At 43.2% G+C, this 16,470-nt stretch overlaps 1 protein-coding gene across 5 annotated transcripts in view; it reads right to left on the bottom strand.

Moving 5' to 3' along the window:
• The window catches only part of EYA2 (EYA transcriptional coactivator and phosphatase 2), a 272,105-nt gene that overhangs the window by 144,392 nt on the left and 111,243 nt on the right, over window positions 1-16,470 (bottom strand). For 4 of the 5 annotated variants that reach the window (XM_063076219.1, XM_063076213.1, XM_063076199.1 and 1 more), the window contains exon 5: window positions 14,573-14,689. The exons of the other annotated variant lie outside the window; for it this stretch is intronic. In XM_063076219.1, coding sequence (XP_062932289.1) covers window positions 14,573-14,689 — 117 coding nt within the window. The remainder of the gene's footprint in view (window positions 1-14,572; window positions 14,690-16,470) is intronic. 5 annotated transcript variants of the gene reach the window in all.

Genomic DNA, 16,470 nt, shown 5'->3' with positions numbered 1-16,470 from the left:
TTCTTAGCCAAGTCCCTATTTTGGTCCAAGGGGGTCTGTCGCTCCACCAGTCAGAGGAGTCTGGAGGATTTAAAGGTCAGGCAGCCAGTTGGGACCCAAGTGCTCCAGCAGCTGGCTTGGCTCTGGGCTATGGTTTTGGGGGTTGCACAATCCTTTTGAGCAGCCAGTTCTTGCAGGCTGCAATTTAGGGCTAGAGTAGCAGAGATGCAAAATCTGGCGAGACCTGCTGCAGAACTTGGAAGGGGGCCCTGGCTGCCACCAAGGGAGACAAACACACACAGATGGGGATTCCAGTACAAAGTAGCAGGGACAGCAAATGGCCGCAGTAACCAAAATTTCAGCGCAGCAACCAGTACTCCAGCGTAGCAACCCATACTCCAAAGCAGAAAAGGAGAGAGAGACTGCGGGCTTCAGAGGAGGTAAAAACAGTGAAATGTTGACAACAATCTGATTGCCCATCTGAAGAGGAATGGCTAGTGCCACGGTATGTCCATAACAATAACAATAATAGCCAACGCTAATGAAGCACACTGACTCTATCCCAGCCCCTGTCCTAAGCCCCGTGTATTATTAACTGCGCCCAGCCCCACGACACCTACTTCTATGGACCCCATTTCACAGATGAGGAAATCAAGCCTCAAAGAGGTTATTTGCCTAAAGTCACAGAGCTAGTAAGTGGTGGTGCTGGGATTTAAACCCCAGGTCTGGCTTTCTCTATGCAGGACTAGGAAGCCAGACATAGACTAAACTGTGTTAATTTGAACTAACTTTGAAAGATATGTTTGAAAGATATGTTTGAAAGATATGTTTGAAAGATATGTCCAAGACATGTTATTTAGTGAAAAACCTAAAAGGCAATTTAGAAAACAAGATGCACAGCAAGTTATTATTTATGTTAAATGAACCCCAGAATTTTCTACAGGTGGGAGGAAGAATAAGCACACACACATAAGTGCATAGAGAATGTTCTGGAAAGATACACACTAATATTACTGATGTGATTTAAAATAAATGTAAGAAAAAGAAAAAGCAGTGTAAAAAGGCAGGTGGGTTTGGGTCTGGAGGGTTAGGCTACCAGTCCGGGGCATGCAGAAACCCTGTAAACCCTGTGGGTTTCCTCTGCTAGGGGTGAGAAGCACAGGTCTCAAGGGTAGGTGGAGTCTGGGCTCTGGTCCCCCATATCACCTGAACTTTTAGGAACAGCAAAAATCTGATTTGCTCTAAGGGTGCAAACTGTGTATCCCACAGCCCAGCTTCCGTCCTGACTGTGACTCCTCTCTGAGTGGAGACAGAGTTGCAGTGTCTGTCTGTGTCTCTCTCCTAATAATGGCTCCCTGCCTGAGGCTGTATTTCCTCCACCCGTTAATTATCTCTTTCAATTCCTGAACAGAAGGTTGGGCTGCCCCAGGCTTGGTGCTTTCTCCTTTTATCTCTAAGGAGTTACCACAGCAGGGACTCATACCCTGAATAGGACCCTTCATTTTCAAGTGTCTGTAGAGTGCGTGTGTGTGTGTGTGTGTGAGAGAGAGAGAGAGAGTGTGTGTGTTTTATATATATATATTTGGTTTTTTTTTCTTTTTCTTATTCCACTCCAGACCCTGCACACTCCCCTATGCCCCCCCCGGTGATCAGGTGGGAAGAGAAATTTATTCTGCCACCCTTTTCAACTAGTTACACAGGTGCAGACCCTGATGTGGGCTCAATTTTTATTTCACTGAAATGCTAGAAATAAAAATGGTAAACGAATGACACAAGAGCAATGACATCAAAGCTGCGCTTTTTGGGCTTTGTTCCTTCAGGAGTGAAAGGAGGAGTTAAATGATTCTAGAGCTTTCTGAATGGGGTCACCGGGTATTGTTACAGGCACGTTCTGTAAATATCAGCTCCATTGTGCCCGACCTAAAGGACAAGAAGGGGCAGAAGGACCAGGGACAGAGCAGGCACTGTCTCCGGGACAGAGTTTTCTCCTGGTCTCCTTGCATTCCGTTTTGTACTTTTCCCCCTCCCGCCCGATGGCTTTGGTGCTCTTCAGACAAAATCAACAAGCCCCTACATGCCCACAAGGCTCTGCTTGGTCTCTCCCCACCACTCACCAGCCACTTGGCCACCTATCTGCTGGGAGCATGCATGACCCATGGCTGGCTCTTCCGAATTTGCATGCACCAGTTCTATTGTCACCTCCTCAGGATCTATGGCTCTCAAAACCTAAAGCATTTATTATCTAACTCTTTCATAGAAAAAGTTAGCTAAAAATTGTCCCAGCATGTCATTCTATTTTACACATAAATATAGAGGATTTTTTTTCAGGGTTTTAATACGCATTGAACTTTCCAAGAATGCTATTGTAATATGTTCAATTATAACTGTACCATACTGTGCTGTATTCAATTATTCTTAATTGGATATTTAACAATATCCAATCATGCTATGTAGGAAAGAAGAAATAAAGATGGGGTGGAAGAAACTCAAAAGATGTGTCATAAAAACTTAGTGAGGAAGCAAATAGCTTGTGAGACACGAGAAAAATCTAACAATTGATAACTACAGAGAAAAAGAAAGTTAGTAACCTTGTAGATAGATAGAATGTTAGATAAATTAAAAAATTGGAAGATACACAATTGTTACTTACAGATAGAAAGGGGTGGGAAGAGTAGATAAGATCATGCCACCCCTACACTGACAGTTATGTCAATTACAAATCAGCCACCCACTGGTGACAGCCATCATGGCGCCATTCTAATTCTACATGTTTTATGCCCTAGAAATGTGGATAAAAGTCATAACTGACTGTCAGGGTCACTGGCCAGCTACAGTGTGGCCAGGCAGAGTTGCCCCATGTCTCTCACAGAGCAGGGGGGGATTGGTTCCAGGCACCTTTCCCCTCATCTCCCTTACGTCCCCATCACTCCTTTACTCCAGACACACTGGCCACCTTGATGATGCTCCTCAAGCATGTGAGCCTGGACTGCTCTCCCTCGAGCTGGCCACACGGCTCCGGTCTTCACCTTCCTCAGGTCTTTGCTGCACTCTCTTCCTCCATGAAACCACCCCCCATCCCTACCTAAAAAAAAAAAAAAAAAAGAACACAACCCCCAACACTTCCTTCTTTAGTGCTTCTCCTAGCTCTTAGCACCACCTACTATACCATCTATTTCACTTCTTCATCTTATTTATTATCTGTCTTCCACCTCTAGATTGTCAGCTTTAGGAGGGCAGTGACTTCCACCTGTGTTATTCCTTATGTATTCATTGAGTGACTGCTGAATTCATTCCACCAGCACCTCAGAGACAGCCCCAGAAGACAAAGTACAGCCCCAAAGACAAAGTGGTGTCATTTGCAGGGCTGCAGCCACCACTTCTTATGGGCTGGACGATCAGCTCCTTGAGGGCAGGGCCCATAGGCTGCACTCAGAGCCCCTCGCCCCAACTTCACTTCTCTCCATAGTCATGATGTAGAACAGTCAGCAAAATGGCAGCCTGTTGGCCAAATCTAGGCTGTAACTGTCTCTGCTTGGCCTATGTAGGAGTTTGCTTTTGAAAAAATTTGTTGGCACCAATTTAAGTTTTCTTAATTGGGAAATTTCTTATAAAAGATTTTTGGTGTTTTTTTTGTTTTTGAAAATTTGGAATAACTTACCCACTGCATGGCAACAAACAGCTTTAACAGAGTAGGACTACTCCCTTTTATAGGGCTGGGGGGCTCCCCAGTTCATCACAGGCCCCACCCAGCCAGTACCATACAGTGACCTTGTGGGCCAGGCTCCTGAAGCATCTTTGTCTGTGACCAGTGGCAGAGTGAAGAGGACAGGCTTGGAGACAGACAGTCACGGAACCATCTTGGCCCTGCTTCCTAGCACTTTCCAGGTGCAATTTTATGTGTGTTGTGCCATCATTCAATTATTGCCCATCTTCCACCCTGGGGTGTGAATTCAGGGGCACCGAGACCACATCTTCCTGCTCACTTTTGTGTTCTCAGCACCTGGCACAGGACAGATGCTCTCTTAATATCTGCTGGGATGGATAATGGCTTTAGGAAGGCCGCTGCCTCTGTCCTCCACCCTCTCTCAATGCCACATGTAGACCTACAGGGTGGCTTCTTATGCCCTTAGTTCTGCTGCTTTGCCTTGAAAATCCCTCTCATAGTGGAGACAAGAAGAGAAGGAGATGAAGTATCTTTAAAAGAGAAACAAAAAAATGTTCCAGGCTCTCAGCTTTTCCCCTGCTTTTGCATGTCTAAGAAAAACCTACTGTCTTGGTCAGCTCAGGCTGCCATAACAAAATGCCATAGACTTTTTTTAAGGTGGCTTAAACAGCAGAAATTGATGTTTCATAGTTTTGGAGGCTGAAAGTCCAAGATCAAGTTGCCAGCTGATTTGTTTTCTGGTGAGGGCCATCTTCCTGCTTTATCAAGATCTATCTGCTTGATAGAGATCTCTCTCTTTGTCTTCTGATAGGGACACCAATCTTACCCTGAGGCCCCCCATGACCTCATCTAACCCCGATCACCTCCCAAAGGCCCCATCTCCAAACACGATCACATTGTGGGTTAGGGCTTCAACATGTGAATTTTTGGGGGAGCACAATTCAGTTCGTCCCACCCACCCCAGCATTAACTAGGTAGCTTAGAGCCCTGTTGCCCAATATAGTAGCCACATTTATATTATAATTAAAATTAAACAAAATAAAAAAATCCAGTTCCTCAGTTATACTAGCCACATTTCAAGTATACAATAGCTACCTGTGGCTAGTGGCTATCATATTGGACAGCACATTTCTGTCATCACAGAAAGTTCTGTCGCACGGCACTGCCTTCGTGAACTGTTAATTAAACTCCCTCCTAATCCCCAAACTTTCAATCTCTCCAGCTGTTTCCACCTGTCACCTCCAGCAGCTTTTGGAGATGGGGATAACCAAATCAGGCTTGTTATGTAACTAGAGGAAAGGACCATCCGTTTCACCTCTGTACATCCTAAATCCGGAAGACTTCAGCTCAAGCAGGAGGCGGCAAGTCTGCCCACACACGTGAAGGTGACGAGAAGGTGACCACCAGGGTGGAGGTGCTGCATGGGGTGAGAATGCTGACACCCACTTCATCGTGTGCAGGAGAGTTGCTGATTCACACCAGGAAACCTGACCTCAGTCCAGCAACCCACGGGATGCCAAGCCTGGCTCCTGTCTTAACTGACACAGTGAGATCAGGCAGACTTAGCCTGCTCAAAACTGGCTGGGCCGGCCTGAAAGTTGCTGCTGCCAAGAAGAAATAGGGAAATGACTCCACTTCCACCAGGAGGCCACTGGGCTCCATCCTCAGCTATAAACACAGCCACTGCTCAAGTCCCCTGGCACATGCCTCACTGATGAAATAAGCCAGAGGCGGAGACCCAAAGGGGCAATCTGTCTGATTCCCCAAGTCATCACTTGGCTTGTAATTTGCTTCTTCCATTCCTGGTCTCAGGACCTGTGGTTCGGTTAAGAATTATGAAACCAGATTGCAAGATGGGGGCATGAAGACCAGCTTTACACATGCTTGTTTGCTTCACAAGGTATTTCAAACAGAGAGTTTAAACCAGTTGCCAAATTGAAAAGAATAAGGAGATTTCACATTAAAACATAATTGTAGGGGATTACCCTGGGACCCATTCCAGTGTGACACAATGGGCTGAAACCAAGTAAAATTCCCCCTCAGCTTTGGTGGGGGGTATAGACTCCAGCTTGCCACCGCCCCCACCTCTCCCTATAACACTACACCTAGCTCACGTCTCTCTTTTACATCACTTGTGCGACCCCCGTACTATTTAAAATCCTGATTTAGAAGAACCACATCCCAGAGCAGGTTCAACCCAAAGAACTGTAGAATCATTTTAAAAAGAGTAACATTTGTCTGCGATTTGAGATATAAAAGTTTGTCACTTGCTTTTTTGTTCTGTTTGTTTGTCTTTGTTGTTTTGACTTTACTTGTGGTGTTCTTTGCCGTACCAAAAAAAAAAAAAAAAAAAAAAAAAAAAATCCATAGCTGAACTTAGTTTTTCCATTCATGGTTTGAATTTTGGAGTCATGGTTAGAAAAGCCTTTTCTACTCCAAGGTTATAAAAATTCTGCTCATTCTCATTCTAGTACTTTTATGGTTTTAGTTTTGACATTTGAAGTTGTTGATCTATTTGGATTTTTTTCTGGTATATAGTAATAGGAATGGATTTCCCCCCCAAATGGCTAACCTGGTGTTCCAATACCATTCACTGAGTATCCCCTCTTTTCCCACCGACTTTAGATGTCTTCCTCATGTACTAATGTCCCTTACATGTTGGGTCTCTTTCTGGACTGTATGTCCTTGCCTACTGGTCCAGCAATCTACTCATACTAGAAACACGCTGCTTTGATTATTGAGGCTTTATAATATGTTTAAACATTGCTATGCCCAGTTCCTCACTGCTCTTCTTTTGCATAGTTTTTTGAGTCTACTCTCCTTGTTCACAGAAAAGGAAATACAAATTGGTCAAAGATCTGAAAAAATGTTCAACTTGACTTGTAAGGCAAGACTTTAAAATTAGTACTACACTGAGATACCATTTTTCATGCATCAGATTGGCAAAACCTCCAATAATTCGATGACACTGGCTTGGCGAGAGTTTGAGGAGTCAGGCACTCTCAATCCCTGGTGGTGGGAGTTGAAATTGGCAGAATCCCCGTGGAGGGTAACTTGGAGATTTCTACCATATTTAAACACGGATTTGCTCCTTGACCCAGAATCCCACTTCTGGACATTTGCCCTTCAGATATACTTGTAGAAAAACAAAATAACTTACGTATAAGATTTTTAATAGCCATATAGGTGGTAATTGCAAAAGATTGAAAACAAACCAAATGGCCTCCAACAACAAACTGTTTAGATCATTTATAGCACATCGTTCAATGGAATAACAGATATCTGTGAAAAAGAATGAGGAAGCTCTTTCTATATAATGACTTAGAAAGTTCTCCAAGGTATGGAGTTAAATGAAGAAATCAAAATGCAGAATAGTGCATAGTGTGCTATCTATGAAAATATGAATACACACAAGTGTTTCTGCCTGAATGTGATAATGCCCTCCTGAAAGGTCATGAGTTGTGTAAAACTGTGCACTGAAATAACAGACTGTATGGGAAAAAGTAGACTGCTCAAAAGCAACGTGTCTTTGTAATCAGAGCATTAACAAAAGCAATAACAATCCTAGGAAAAATAATAGCATAGTGAAAAAAGCAAATAAGGGAATAAATAATGGAAGACAGAGAAATGCTACATTACACAGAAGACTTCGCTTTCAAAAGGCGGTGAAAGTATCTTGACGGAAGGGGGTGAAAAGAGGATGGTGTTGAATTGTGGCAACAAGGGCAAAATGCACAAAGATTGGAGAAAGCTGCAAAATTATCTCTTCAAAAACAGAGAACATGGTCAAGCAGAGGAGAAGAACGTTGTGCATCATGCACAGAACTGTGCTCCTACAAGGCTTGCTGCATTTACCTATGGCAGGTATTTTACATTCAGAGGCTGTTATGCTACGTGCCGGGCAAAAAATACAAATGAACCAATGCAGTGGAAGTTCCATTTCTGGCCATGACTGAGTAACAGGGACTGGATTTACCCTACTGGCTGAAATAGCTTGAAAACTAGGTTTCAACTATGCATCAGGCATGAAGAACTGTGACCCTCATGAGACGGGAGACAAATGGTGAGTTGTATGATTGCCCCAGGTAGAGTTTCCAGGGAGGGGGAACTGAGATGGAGCCCAGTGGTCGCTCTGAGTTGGGGAGATGGAGCTGCAGGTGTGGGGAGGTCCATATGGCTAGAATTCTCAGAGCAGAGAACCAGAAAAAGGGAGTTGCACTGGGAGAGCGCTGCAGGTTTGCAGACAGTTCCCCTTGAGTGGCTGCCTGAGTGCTGATGAGCACGTGGGTGTGAGGAAATTACTTAGGGCTGGGAGAGAACCAGCCCTGAAAAGACTAGAAGCCGCAACACTCAGAGCTCATAACAGAGTTGGGAGTAGTTGGAGTTCCAACAGTCAGAGTGTAAAACCTCATAATTCATGGGGCTTTGGGTAGAATACTCAGAAGAGTTTGCTTCAGTAGTGGGAAAAATTTGCCTTAGTCTAAATGCTGCTCTGATCCCAACTAACAAAACTTAAAGACTTGAAACAATCAATCTAAGTAACCTAATTGCATCCCAGAACAAAGCCCAAAAGTATTCAAAGGAATATTAGAATATCCAGCATCTAACAAGGTAAAATTTATGTTTGGTATCCAATCAAAACTTATCAGACACACAAAAAGCAGGAAACCTTGACTTTTAATAAGGACAAGAATCAGCAAAAACTAATCCAGAAATGGCAGGAATGACATAATTAGACAAGGACATTAAAACATTTAGTATGACTGGATTCTATCTGTTCAGGAAGCCAGAGGCAAGACTGGACAGGTTATATAGAGACATGGAAGTTTTAAGAAAAGGCCCAAATCAAACTTCTGGAGATGAAAACTATGTATAAGATGAAAAATTCCCTGGGTGTAATTAACAGCAGATCAGATACTATAGAAGAAAAGATTAGCGAACTTGAGACATGGGGGGCTGGAGGGGGATAGAAGAGCAGAAAAAATATTTGAAGAAATATTGGCCGAAAAATTTCCAAATTTGATGAAGACTATAAATCCACAGATCTAAGAATCTCAGTGAACCCAGAGCACAAGACTCATGAAGAAAAACTACACCAAGGCACAAAATAATAATAATAATAATAATAATAATAATAAGGGTAATAATAATCCAGTGATAAAAAGAAACTCTTTAAAGCAAATGAGCCAACACAACCTCCCAGTTACAGTAGCATCATTTCCTTGTTTATGAATCACATACGAACTAATACTTGTCACTGTAACACGCAATATAACAGACTACTTATATTTGACTTCCATCTGCAAAAATAAATTCTGGATGTGTTCCCAAGAAACTATTATAAGTGGTTAACTGTTGGGGGTTTGGAAACTGGGTAGATGTAGGATAAGAGTGAGAGAAATATTTCTACAGATGTTTGACCTAGGTAACTCTATAACCTGCTCAAAAAATTAATGTGAGGAGTAACTTTTAATGTGTCTTTTCCTCTTATTACAAAAGGAGGGAGGGGAAATAGGGAGCGACTGCTAATAGGCATGGTTTCTTTTTGGAGTGACAAAATGCTGTGGAATTAGATGGTGGCAATGGTTGCACTTCTTTGTGAATGTACTAAAATCCACTCAATTGAACACCTTAAAAGGGTGAAGTTTGTGGTATGTGAGTTATATATCAGTAAAAGATTAATTTAAAACATAGAAAAAGCAGTACATACATGCACATCATTACAAAAAATAGAGAACCAAAGAATTTTAACACAGGAAGGGACCTAAACGATCATCATATCCAAAACTTCCCAGTGAGCACAGAACATGAGTTGAGAGACAGAAGGTCCCTTATCAAATCTACCTGGGAAAGCTGCGCACTGAATCCTGTTCTCGGGGAGTCACAAGGTACATCAGCCTGCAAAGGCTCTGACAAGTTCTGCAGCAAAGACATCTACTTGACTTTGTGGAACACAGTATTTACTAAATGTATCTGATATGTTGATCACGGCCCTCCTCAACCCCTTTATTTTTTCATGGAACATTTGTTATTACCAGAACTGTGGAACATAGATCATGAAAGTTCAGTGACTTGTTCAAAGTCACACAACTTACTGGTGCCAGAGACGGTGCTAGATTTCATAAATCTGACACAGAGATTTCATAAATCCAACACAAACTGGCCTTGGAGGTCTCTAGCTGAGATCACTGGTGTACAAACCCTTTCATTGAACTTTCGATTTCCCAACACTTTTTTGAATCACATGTTTCCTTATTGCTCCTGAATGGCTGCTGGTGGGTTCTGAGTTTCAGCATTAATGTTCCCTAGTCTTTGGTAAATACAAGAGGAATTTCCATTGGAGACAGCACCCACCATTGTTAAGTCCCCCTTTAACACACAGTTTGACAGAAGGGGAGTTTATGATGACATTGATGGTTTGACAGTCTCAGATTAGTATTTCTCTTTTCTCTTACCATGACTATGTACTAAGGTTAGAGTTCAAGAAATAGAAGTGAACTTGGAGAGAATATAGATCATCAAACCTTGCAATTAGGATAACAGTAATTAATAAAAGTAATAATGATGATGATAAACATGTGTAGAGCACTTAGTTTGTGCCAGGCACTCTCTAAGTACTTCACATATATTAGCTCATTTAATTATCATAGCACCCCATGAGGTAGGTACTAATAGTATCTCCATCTTATAAGGGAAGAAACTGAGGTTCTGAGAAGTAACTTAGCTCAAGGTCACACAGTTAAATAGTTAACCTTCCAGTTCTGCTGGTACACTGCAGAACTAGGTTAACTCAGCTCGACTTTCTGCTTTTAATTGCTTTTAACTACCATGTTACAGAAGGAATAATAGAAATCACAAACAGAAAATTCAGCCTTTATGGACCTCATCTGATGTGCTCACGAATCATTCGATCTACTCCCCCGATAGTCTCATGAGGTCATCTCTCTTGCTATGATGTTAGTTACACAGGTGAGGAAGCTGAGGCACAGAGAAGCCCAAGTGCCTCCCAAGTCATGCCGTTGTGTGTTGGGTGCAGCCAGGACAGACTGCAGCCCAGGTCCAGAGCTCTTAACCCCTCCACGGCACCAGCAAGTTTACAATACACTCTTGAGATATTATTTTCTTCTCTTTAATCTTTGTGGTCATATCTGTGAATTGCAGTGTTTTATCAGGAGAAGCCAAAAAAGAAACAAAAAAATCAAACCCATAAGAAATACATTTCAGCTATCAAAACCCTGGGGTGAACTTCAAAAAAGAAAATAAACAATCATGCAAAGGCTGAATGGATGCTGTGAACTATTCTCTTTTATGTTTATTGTACAGTCACTGGAGGGGCAGTGTTATCCAAACAGATACAGATCTCAAACTAGAGCCTTTTGGGGTGATGGCTGTGCTGAAGTTTCTAGAAGTTTATGGGATTAGCTAAGACTTGCAGGAGGCATCCTGGCTTGTCTAATGCTTGCTCTGTGACCTTACACAAGCTACTCTGTTGCAGTGCCTCAGTTTACCTATCTGTAAAATAATGGGGTGAGCACTACTTAGGTCCTTTTTGCTTTCACAAAATTGTGATTTTAATTCTTAGAAAGGAGAAAGATTTATCCCAGCTTCTGATCACGGGCTATTTTCACAAAATCAGCACTTTCAGGTCTAAAACTCAGTCAGTCTTAATATTCCCCTCTATTCCCTTCCTCCTCTGAAAAACTAAGCTCAACCAACCTCTTTCATTCTGAAATGCTCAGAGTAGTTTGAGAGTTTATTTCTCCTCTGGAACAACTTGAAAAAAAAAGTTAATAGGAAGCACATGGGCATGGTGTGTGAGCGTTCTGTGTGTTTGTATTTGAAAAAAATGCTTAAGGAGGAATATGTCAGGCTTGCAAAATGCCTGGGCTGTCTCAAGAGCAGTTTATGGCCATTAGCATTAGACTGAAGGCAGTTAATTGGGACAAAGCCCAGCTGCTGCCTTGGCCCTTCTGGCATCTGGACCATGAGGACGATAAGAAAATAACAGGGATTATTCCCATGGTAGGTTGGGAACAGAGCAGGAGATGTTTTTCGATTTGTGAGGGGCTGGTGGGGATTGAGGTGGGGGTGGGGTCCTAGGCCAGGGTGCAATCACCTTCTAGATGGATCTATGAGAGTGTAGAGGGGCAGTATGGTGCGGGGGCTACTGGCCTGGGCTCTGGAGTGCAACTGCCTGGCTCCAAATCCTACTGCCACAGTCATACGACCTGGGACAAGTTCCTTAACCCCTTTGTGCCTCGGTTTTTCCACCTGTAAGATGGGGGTAACGACAGAGCCTATGTCACAGGGCTATTGGGAGAACTAAGGGAGTGATTTATGTGCAGAGCTTAGGACAGTGCCTGGAGTCCAGGAAACATTAGCACTTAGGGAAGCAGTGCAGGCTCTCCAATTCTCCAATTCTAGAAACTGGAGTCTACATCCCAGCTCGGAATACTTGCTGGCTCTGTGATCCTGGGTAAGTCACTTGCCCTCCCTGAGCCTCCCTGTCATCATCTGTAAAGCAGGGTTGATGGTGCCCCTTCACGTGGTTGCTGTAAGGACCAGAGAAGAAATATGTTATCCTACACATCCTGGGTCCGGGGAGGGCTCCTGCCTCATTTTCCAATCACGGGGAGGGCTCCTGCCTCATTTTCCAATCAATCTCACCTCCCCTCACCAGATTCACGAGTCTCCTCTGGGGTCCTTTAACTCTGGGAGCCTTTTCCTGCCTCAGGGCCTTTGTTCTTGCTCCGCCTCTGCCTGGCTGCCCTGTCTCCAGCTCCTCACATGGCTGCCTCCTTTTTATCTGGAGGCCCCTAACCACCCTGTTAATGTTGGTCACCACTCCTTCCCTGGTCATGGGTCCATCACACACCCTGTTGGCAACCTTCACAGGCTTAGTCAAAACCTGCCATTATCTGTTTATTGTTAATTGATTATCGTCTATCTCTCTCCATGAGAGATTGTCTCTGTTGACTGCTATACTCCCAGTGCCTAAAAGGGTGCCAGCTGTAAAGCTGGTGCTCAATAATACAGAATGAATGAATGAACAAATGAATGAATGAACGAACGGGGAGCCATAATAAGTCATTTATGCAGCTGGGGGTCGGGGGAGAGGTGTCAAAATGGGGGAGGGTGGACTGTGTTTGCTTTTCAACCTCTGTGGTGGCCTTAAAAGCCCTAAAGCAGTAAGTTCGGTTTCTATTTGAGGAGTTGGAAAGAAACTGGCTTGAGTTTGACCCAAATGCAAGTTCGAATTTGGTGTCCTCACAAGCCTTATTCGTGCCATAATTCATTCCCCACTTACAGCAGCTTATACCTTCCTTCCAGTGGGACTCAGAAAAGCACTGTTGTGGAGACAGAGGTGACAGTGGAAGCAGAGGAGGCAGGAGATGTCATGGTTAAGGGCACGGGCTTTGGAGTGAGGCTGGAGGTTGGGATTCCACCAGACCCTCAAGAGACTTGACGCCGTAAAGTCTTTTCATTGCACTTGCAGTAAAATCTAAACTCTCTGTCCTGATGTGGGACAAATCAGTCATTCCCTTTATGCCTCAGTTTTCTCTTCTGTAAAATGGGAATAATACAAGTACCAGCACTTTAGAGTGTCTTGAAGGTTGTATGATATGATCCAGAGAACATCACCAGGCACCTCGTGAGTGTTGGGTCAAGGTTAGTGAACGCAGACCTTCACATGGAAGCTATTAGAAGCTGGGCATGAATGCTCACCGCCTCCCCTCTTCCTTACACAAACCCCTAAGATCATCTGCTGTTCCTTCACAAATTTTTCCCTGAAAGGCCACCCTTGACATCAATTTTTATTGTTTCCTTCATAAAAAGATAAAATGACAATACATGCAAGCAGTTTTTCTAAAAAAGAAAAGTCCACCACCTTGCCATTACCCTTTCATTTTTTCATTTTACCTTTCAGACCCTTGATGGTCATTTTTACCACCTTGTATGAGGAAGAAGAATACCACGATGGGGATTCCCAAAGTTATTGCCACCAGCCCTCTGCTCCATGCACCCACTCCAACATGCTCCCAAGGGGGCATAGAGCAGAGAGAGGGCCCTTAAATGGTAAAAAGGTGGAGGTGGGCACAGGAGAATCCAGCAAGCCAGTTCTTATGGTATGTGGGGTGAGGGGCTACACAATGGAGTTCTTTCTTTCCTTTCTAAGGCTGCCCTATGGGGATGCAGAGCCTTGAACCTCCTTCCTGTAATAATAGCTCCTTTACTTGCCTATTTAATATTCCCAGCACCCGACATTTCTGAGTCTCTACAATAGATTTACCTGTCCCATCACACTTAAAATACAAGCCAATTCCTTCCCGCAGCAGTAAGGACCCATGTGATTCAGCCCTGCTCTTCCTCCAAGATTCTCTCCTCCTCTGTGCCCTCTGACTCTGCTCCAGCCTCCGATCTCCACTCTGCGCCTCAAATACATCATGACATTTCCCTCCATGTGGCTCTGGCACTGGCTGTTCCCTTTGTCTGGAATGCTTTCACCTGAGATGTTCACCCGGCTGGTTCTGCCTCACCCTTTGGGTCTCTATCCAATGTCATCTCTTCTGAGAGCCTTTCCTAATGACTCGATCAAAAGTTACACATCCTATTTCTCCTGACCTCCCAAGTGCTTATCACTCTCTATCCAAATACTGTATTTATTTGCTTTATTACATTAACTCCCTTCCAAAATTGTCTGGCTTATCTGTTGACTTGTTTATCATCATCTTTCCCTGCTGCCAGGTAATTGCCATGAGGGCAGATCTCATATTGCTTTTGTTCACCACTGTGACTCCACTATTTGAGGTACAGTCTGGCACATAGTAGGGGCTCAGTAAATGTGCTGAGTAAGTGAATGAATGAATGAACATCCAACCCAAGTGGTGCCTTAGAGACGGGCAGGGAGGGGCGGCGTGCCACACTGACCATGCATCTGGTAGGTGTACGGGCTCTGTCCAGTGGTTGGGGTGCTGAAGCTCGTGCCATAGCTGAGGAATCCGCTCTGGCCAGGAGAGTGGTTCAAGCTATCTTCTGTCTTGATGCCTTTGCAGGAGGAAAAAGAAGCACCAAGGACACATGGTTAGGATACATTCTAGTCAGCTGCAGAAGAGCTACTGCGTCAAGACAGCAGGAATTGCAATGTGGTGGCCTGTCAGCTGAAACTAGCCTGCAGACATACTTGTATTTTGCTTGGCCTGAATATTTTTAAGAAAAATCTGAATTAGTTACTTTTGTTTAAAAATCAGGAGATTTTGCCAAGAAATCTGGACTTATGGTTTCTGTTGAGCAGCAGGATGGTCCAGCAACCCCATGCCTGAGTTCCCATGTGACAACAGGCTCCCCTTGTAGGTTCCCCAGTTTGTGTGTTTCCACAGATTCTGTACTATCTCAATGACACTGAGGCTGGTTTTAAGGTGCTATGTTTTCATTGCAGTTGTGCTTTTTTTTTTTTTTTCATCCTTGGAAGGACACTATCAAAGGTGGGGAGAGGAAAGGCTTTTTGTACATGGGGTCATCTCTGTGCTACCTGTCTAGCTCAGCAGGTTTTGTGAGTTTGCAGCCCACTAGTCCACTGAGTAGCACCATGTATGGCTTCAATGTCCATCACAATTTGGGGTGAAGGTGTTAATGAACCATTCTGTCTCTGTAAAGGTGATGACGCTTAACCTTAGGACACACTTTCTACTCTTCTCATGGGGGAACCTGCTTGTCCAAAGGCCACAGTTACAAATCTGCCTTCTATTTCAGCCAAACTGACATGCTTACCCAAAGCACAGGTAGCCAATTCCATGAGCAACTGACTGGGGAAGGGACTGTATTAAGTGAGAGAGACTAATCCATCACCAGTAACCCATTAATTTTATTTTTATTAAAAACGTAATAAACACACTGTAGAAAATTCAAACAGTACAGAAGTCATAGAGAAAAGTGTCCCTCCTTATCCCTGACCCCAGTCCCCAGCTAATCTTCCCACAGGCAACCACTATGACCAGCTTCTCATGTTCACTTCTGTGAACAGGTTCTGTGCACATAGAAGCTTATGTATATTATATGTATGCACAGTATGTATCCCCGCTTATCTGCAGGGGACACGTTCAAGATCCCCCGAGGATGCCTGAAGCTGCAGATGGTACCAAACCCTGTAGATACTATGGCTTTTCCTACATGTACATATGTATGATAAAATTTAACTTATAAATTAGGCACAACAAGAGATTAACAAAATAACTAACAATAAAATATAACAATTTTAACAATATAAAAGTTATGTAATAAAAGTTGTGTAAATGTGGTCTCTCTCTCTCAAAATATCTTACTGTACTGTACTACGGGTAACTAAAACTGTAGAAAGCAAAACCATAAATGGGGTGGGTTACTGTAAACGTAATATATACATATATATTTTCCCTCTTTTAAAAAAATAAATGCATTTTTCTCTTTTTACTTTTATTATTTCACAGCGCGTGATAATGATTGTTCTCCATCAGCTTATAAGGTTCTTCCTTATTCTGTATTTATGACTGTACTATTCCATTGTGTGGCTTCCTCTATTCACGGGCTTTTGGGTGGTTTTGAGATTTTATGATTATAATGTAAGATGCAGCTGTATACACATATACATACATGAGGGGTCTGCGATAAACTTGTGGAAAGATTTGTATTATCTTTTAATTCTATTTTTCCATGAACTTTTTGAAGTACCCTCGTGTGTTCAGTTGGGTAAATTCAGTTGGAATTGTTGAGTCCAAGGGCAAGAGCACCTTAAATTTTCATGGATGCTGCTCAATAGTGCTCCCTAGATTGCACTCGAACAGCTCTGCAAT

Source organism: Cynocephalus volans, chromosome 1 (assembly GCF_027409185.1).
Source record: "Cynocephalus volans isolate mCynVol1 chromosome 1, mCynVol1.pri, whole genome shotgun sequence".
Classification (NCBI taxonomy): domain Eukaryota; kingdom Metazoa; phylum Chordata; class Mammalia; order Dermoptera; family Cynocephalidae; genus Cynocephalus; species Cynocephalus volans.
This window is presented reverse-complemented; position numbering and strand designations above follow the sequence as displayed.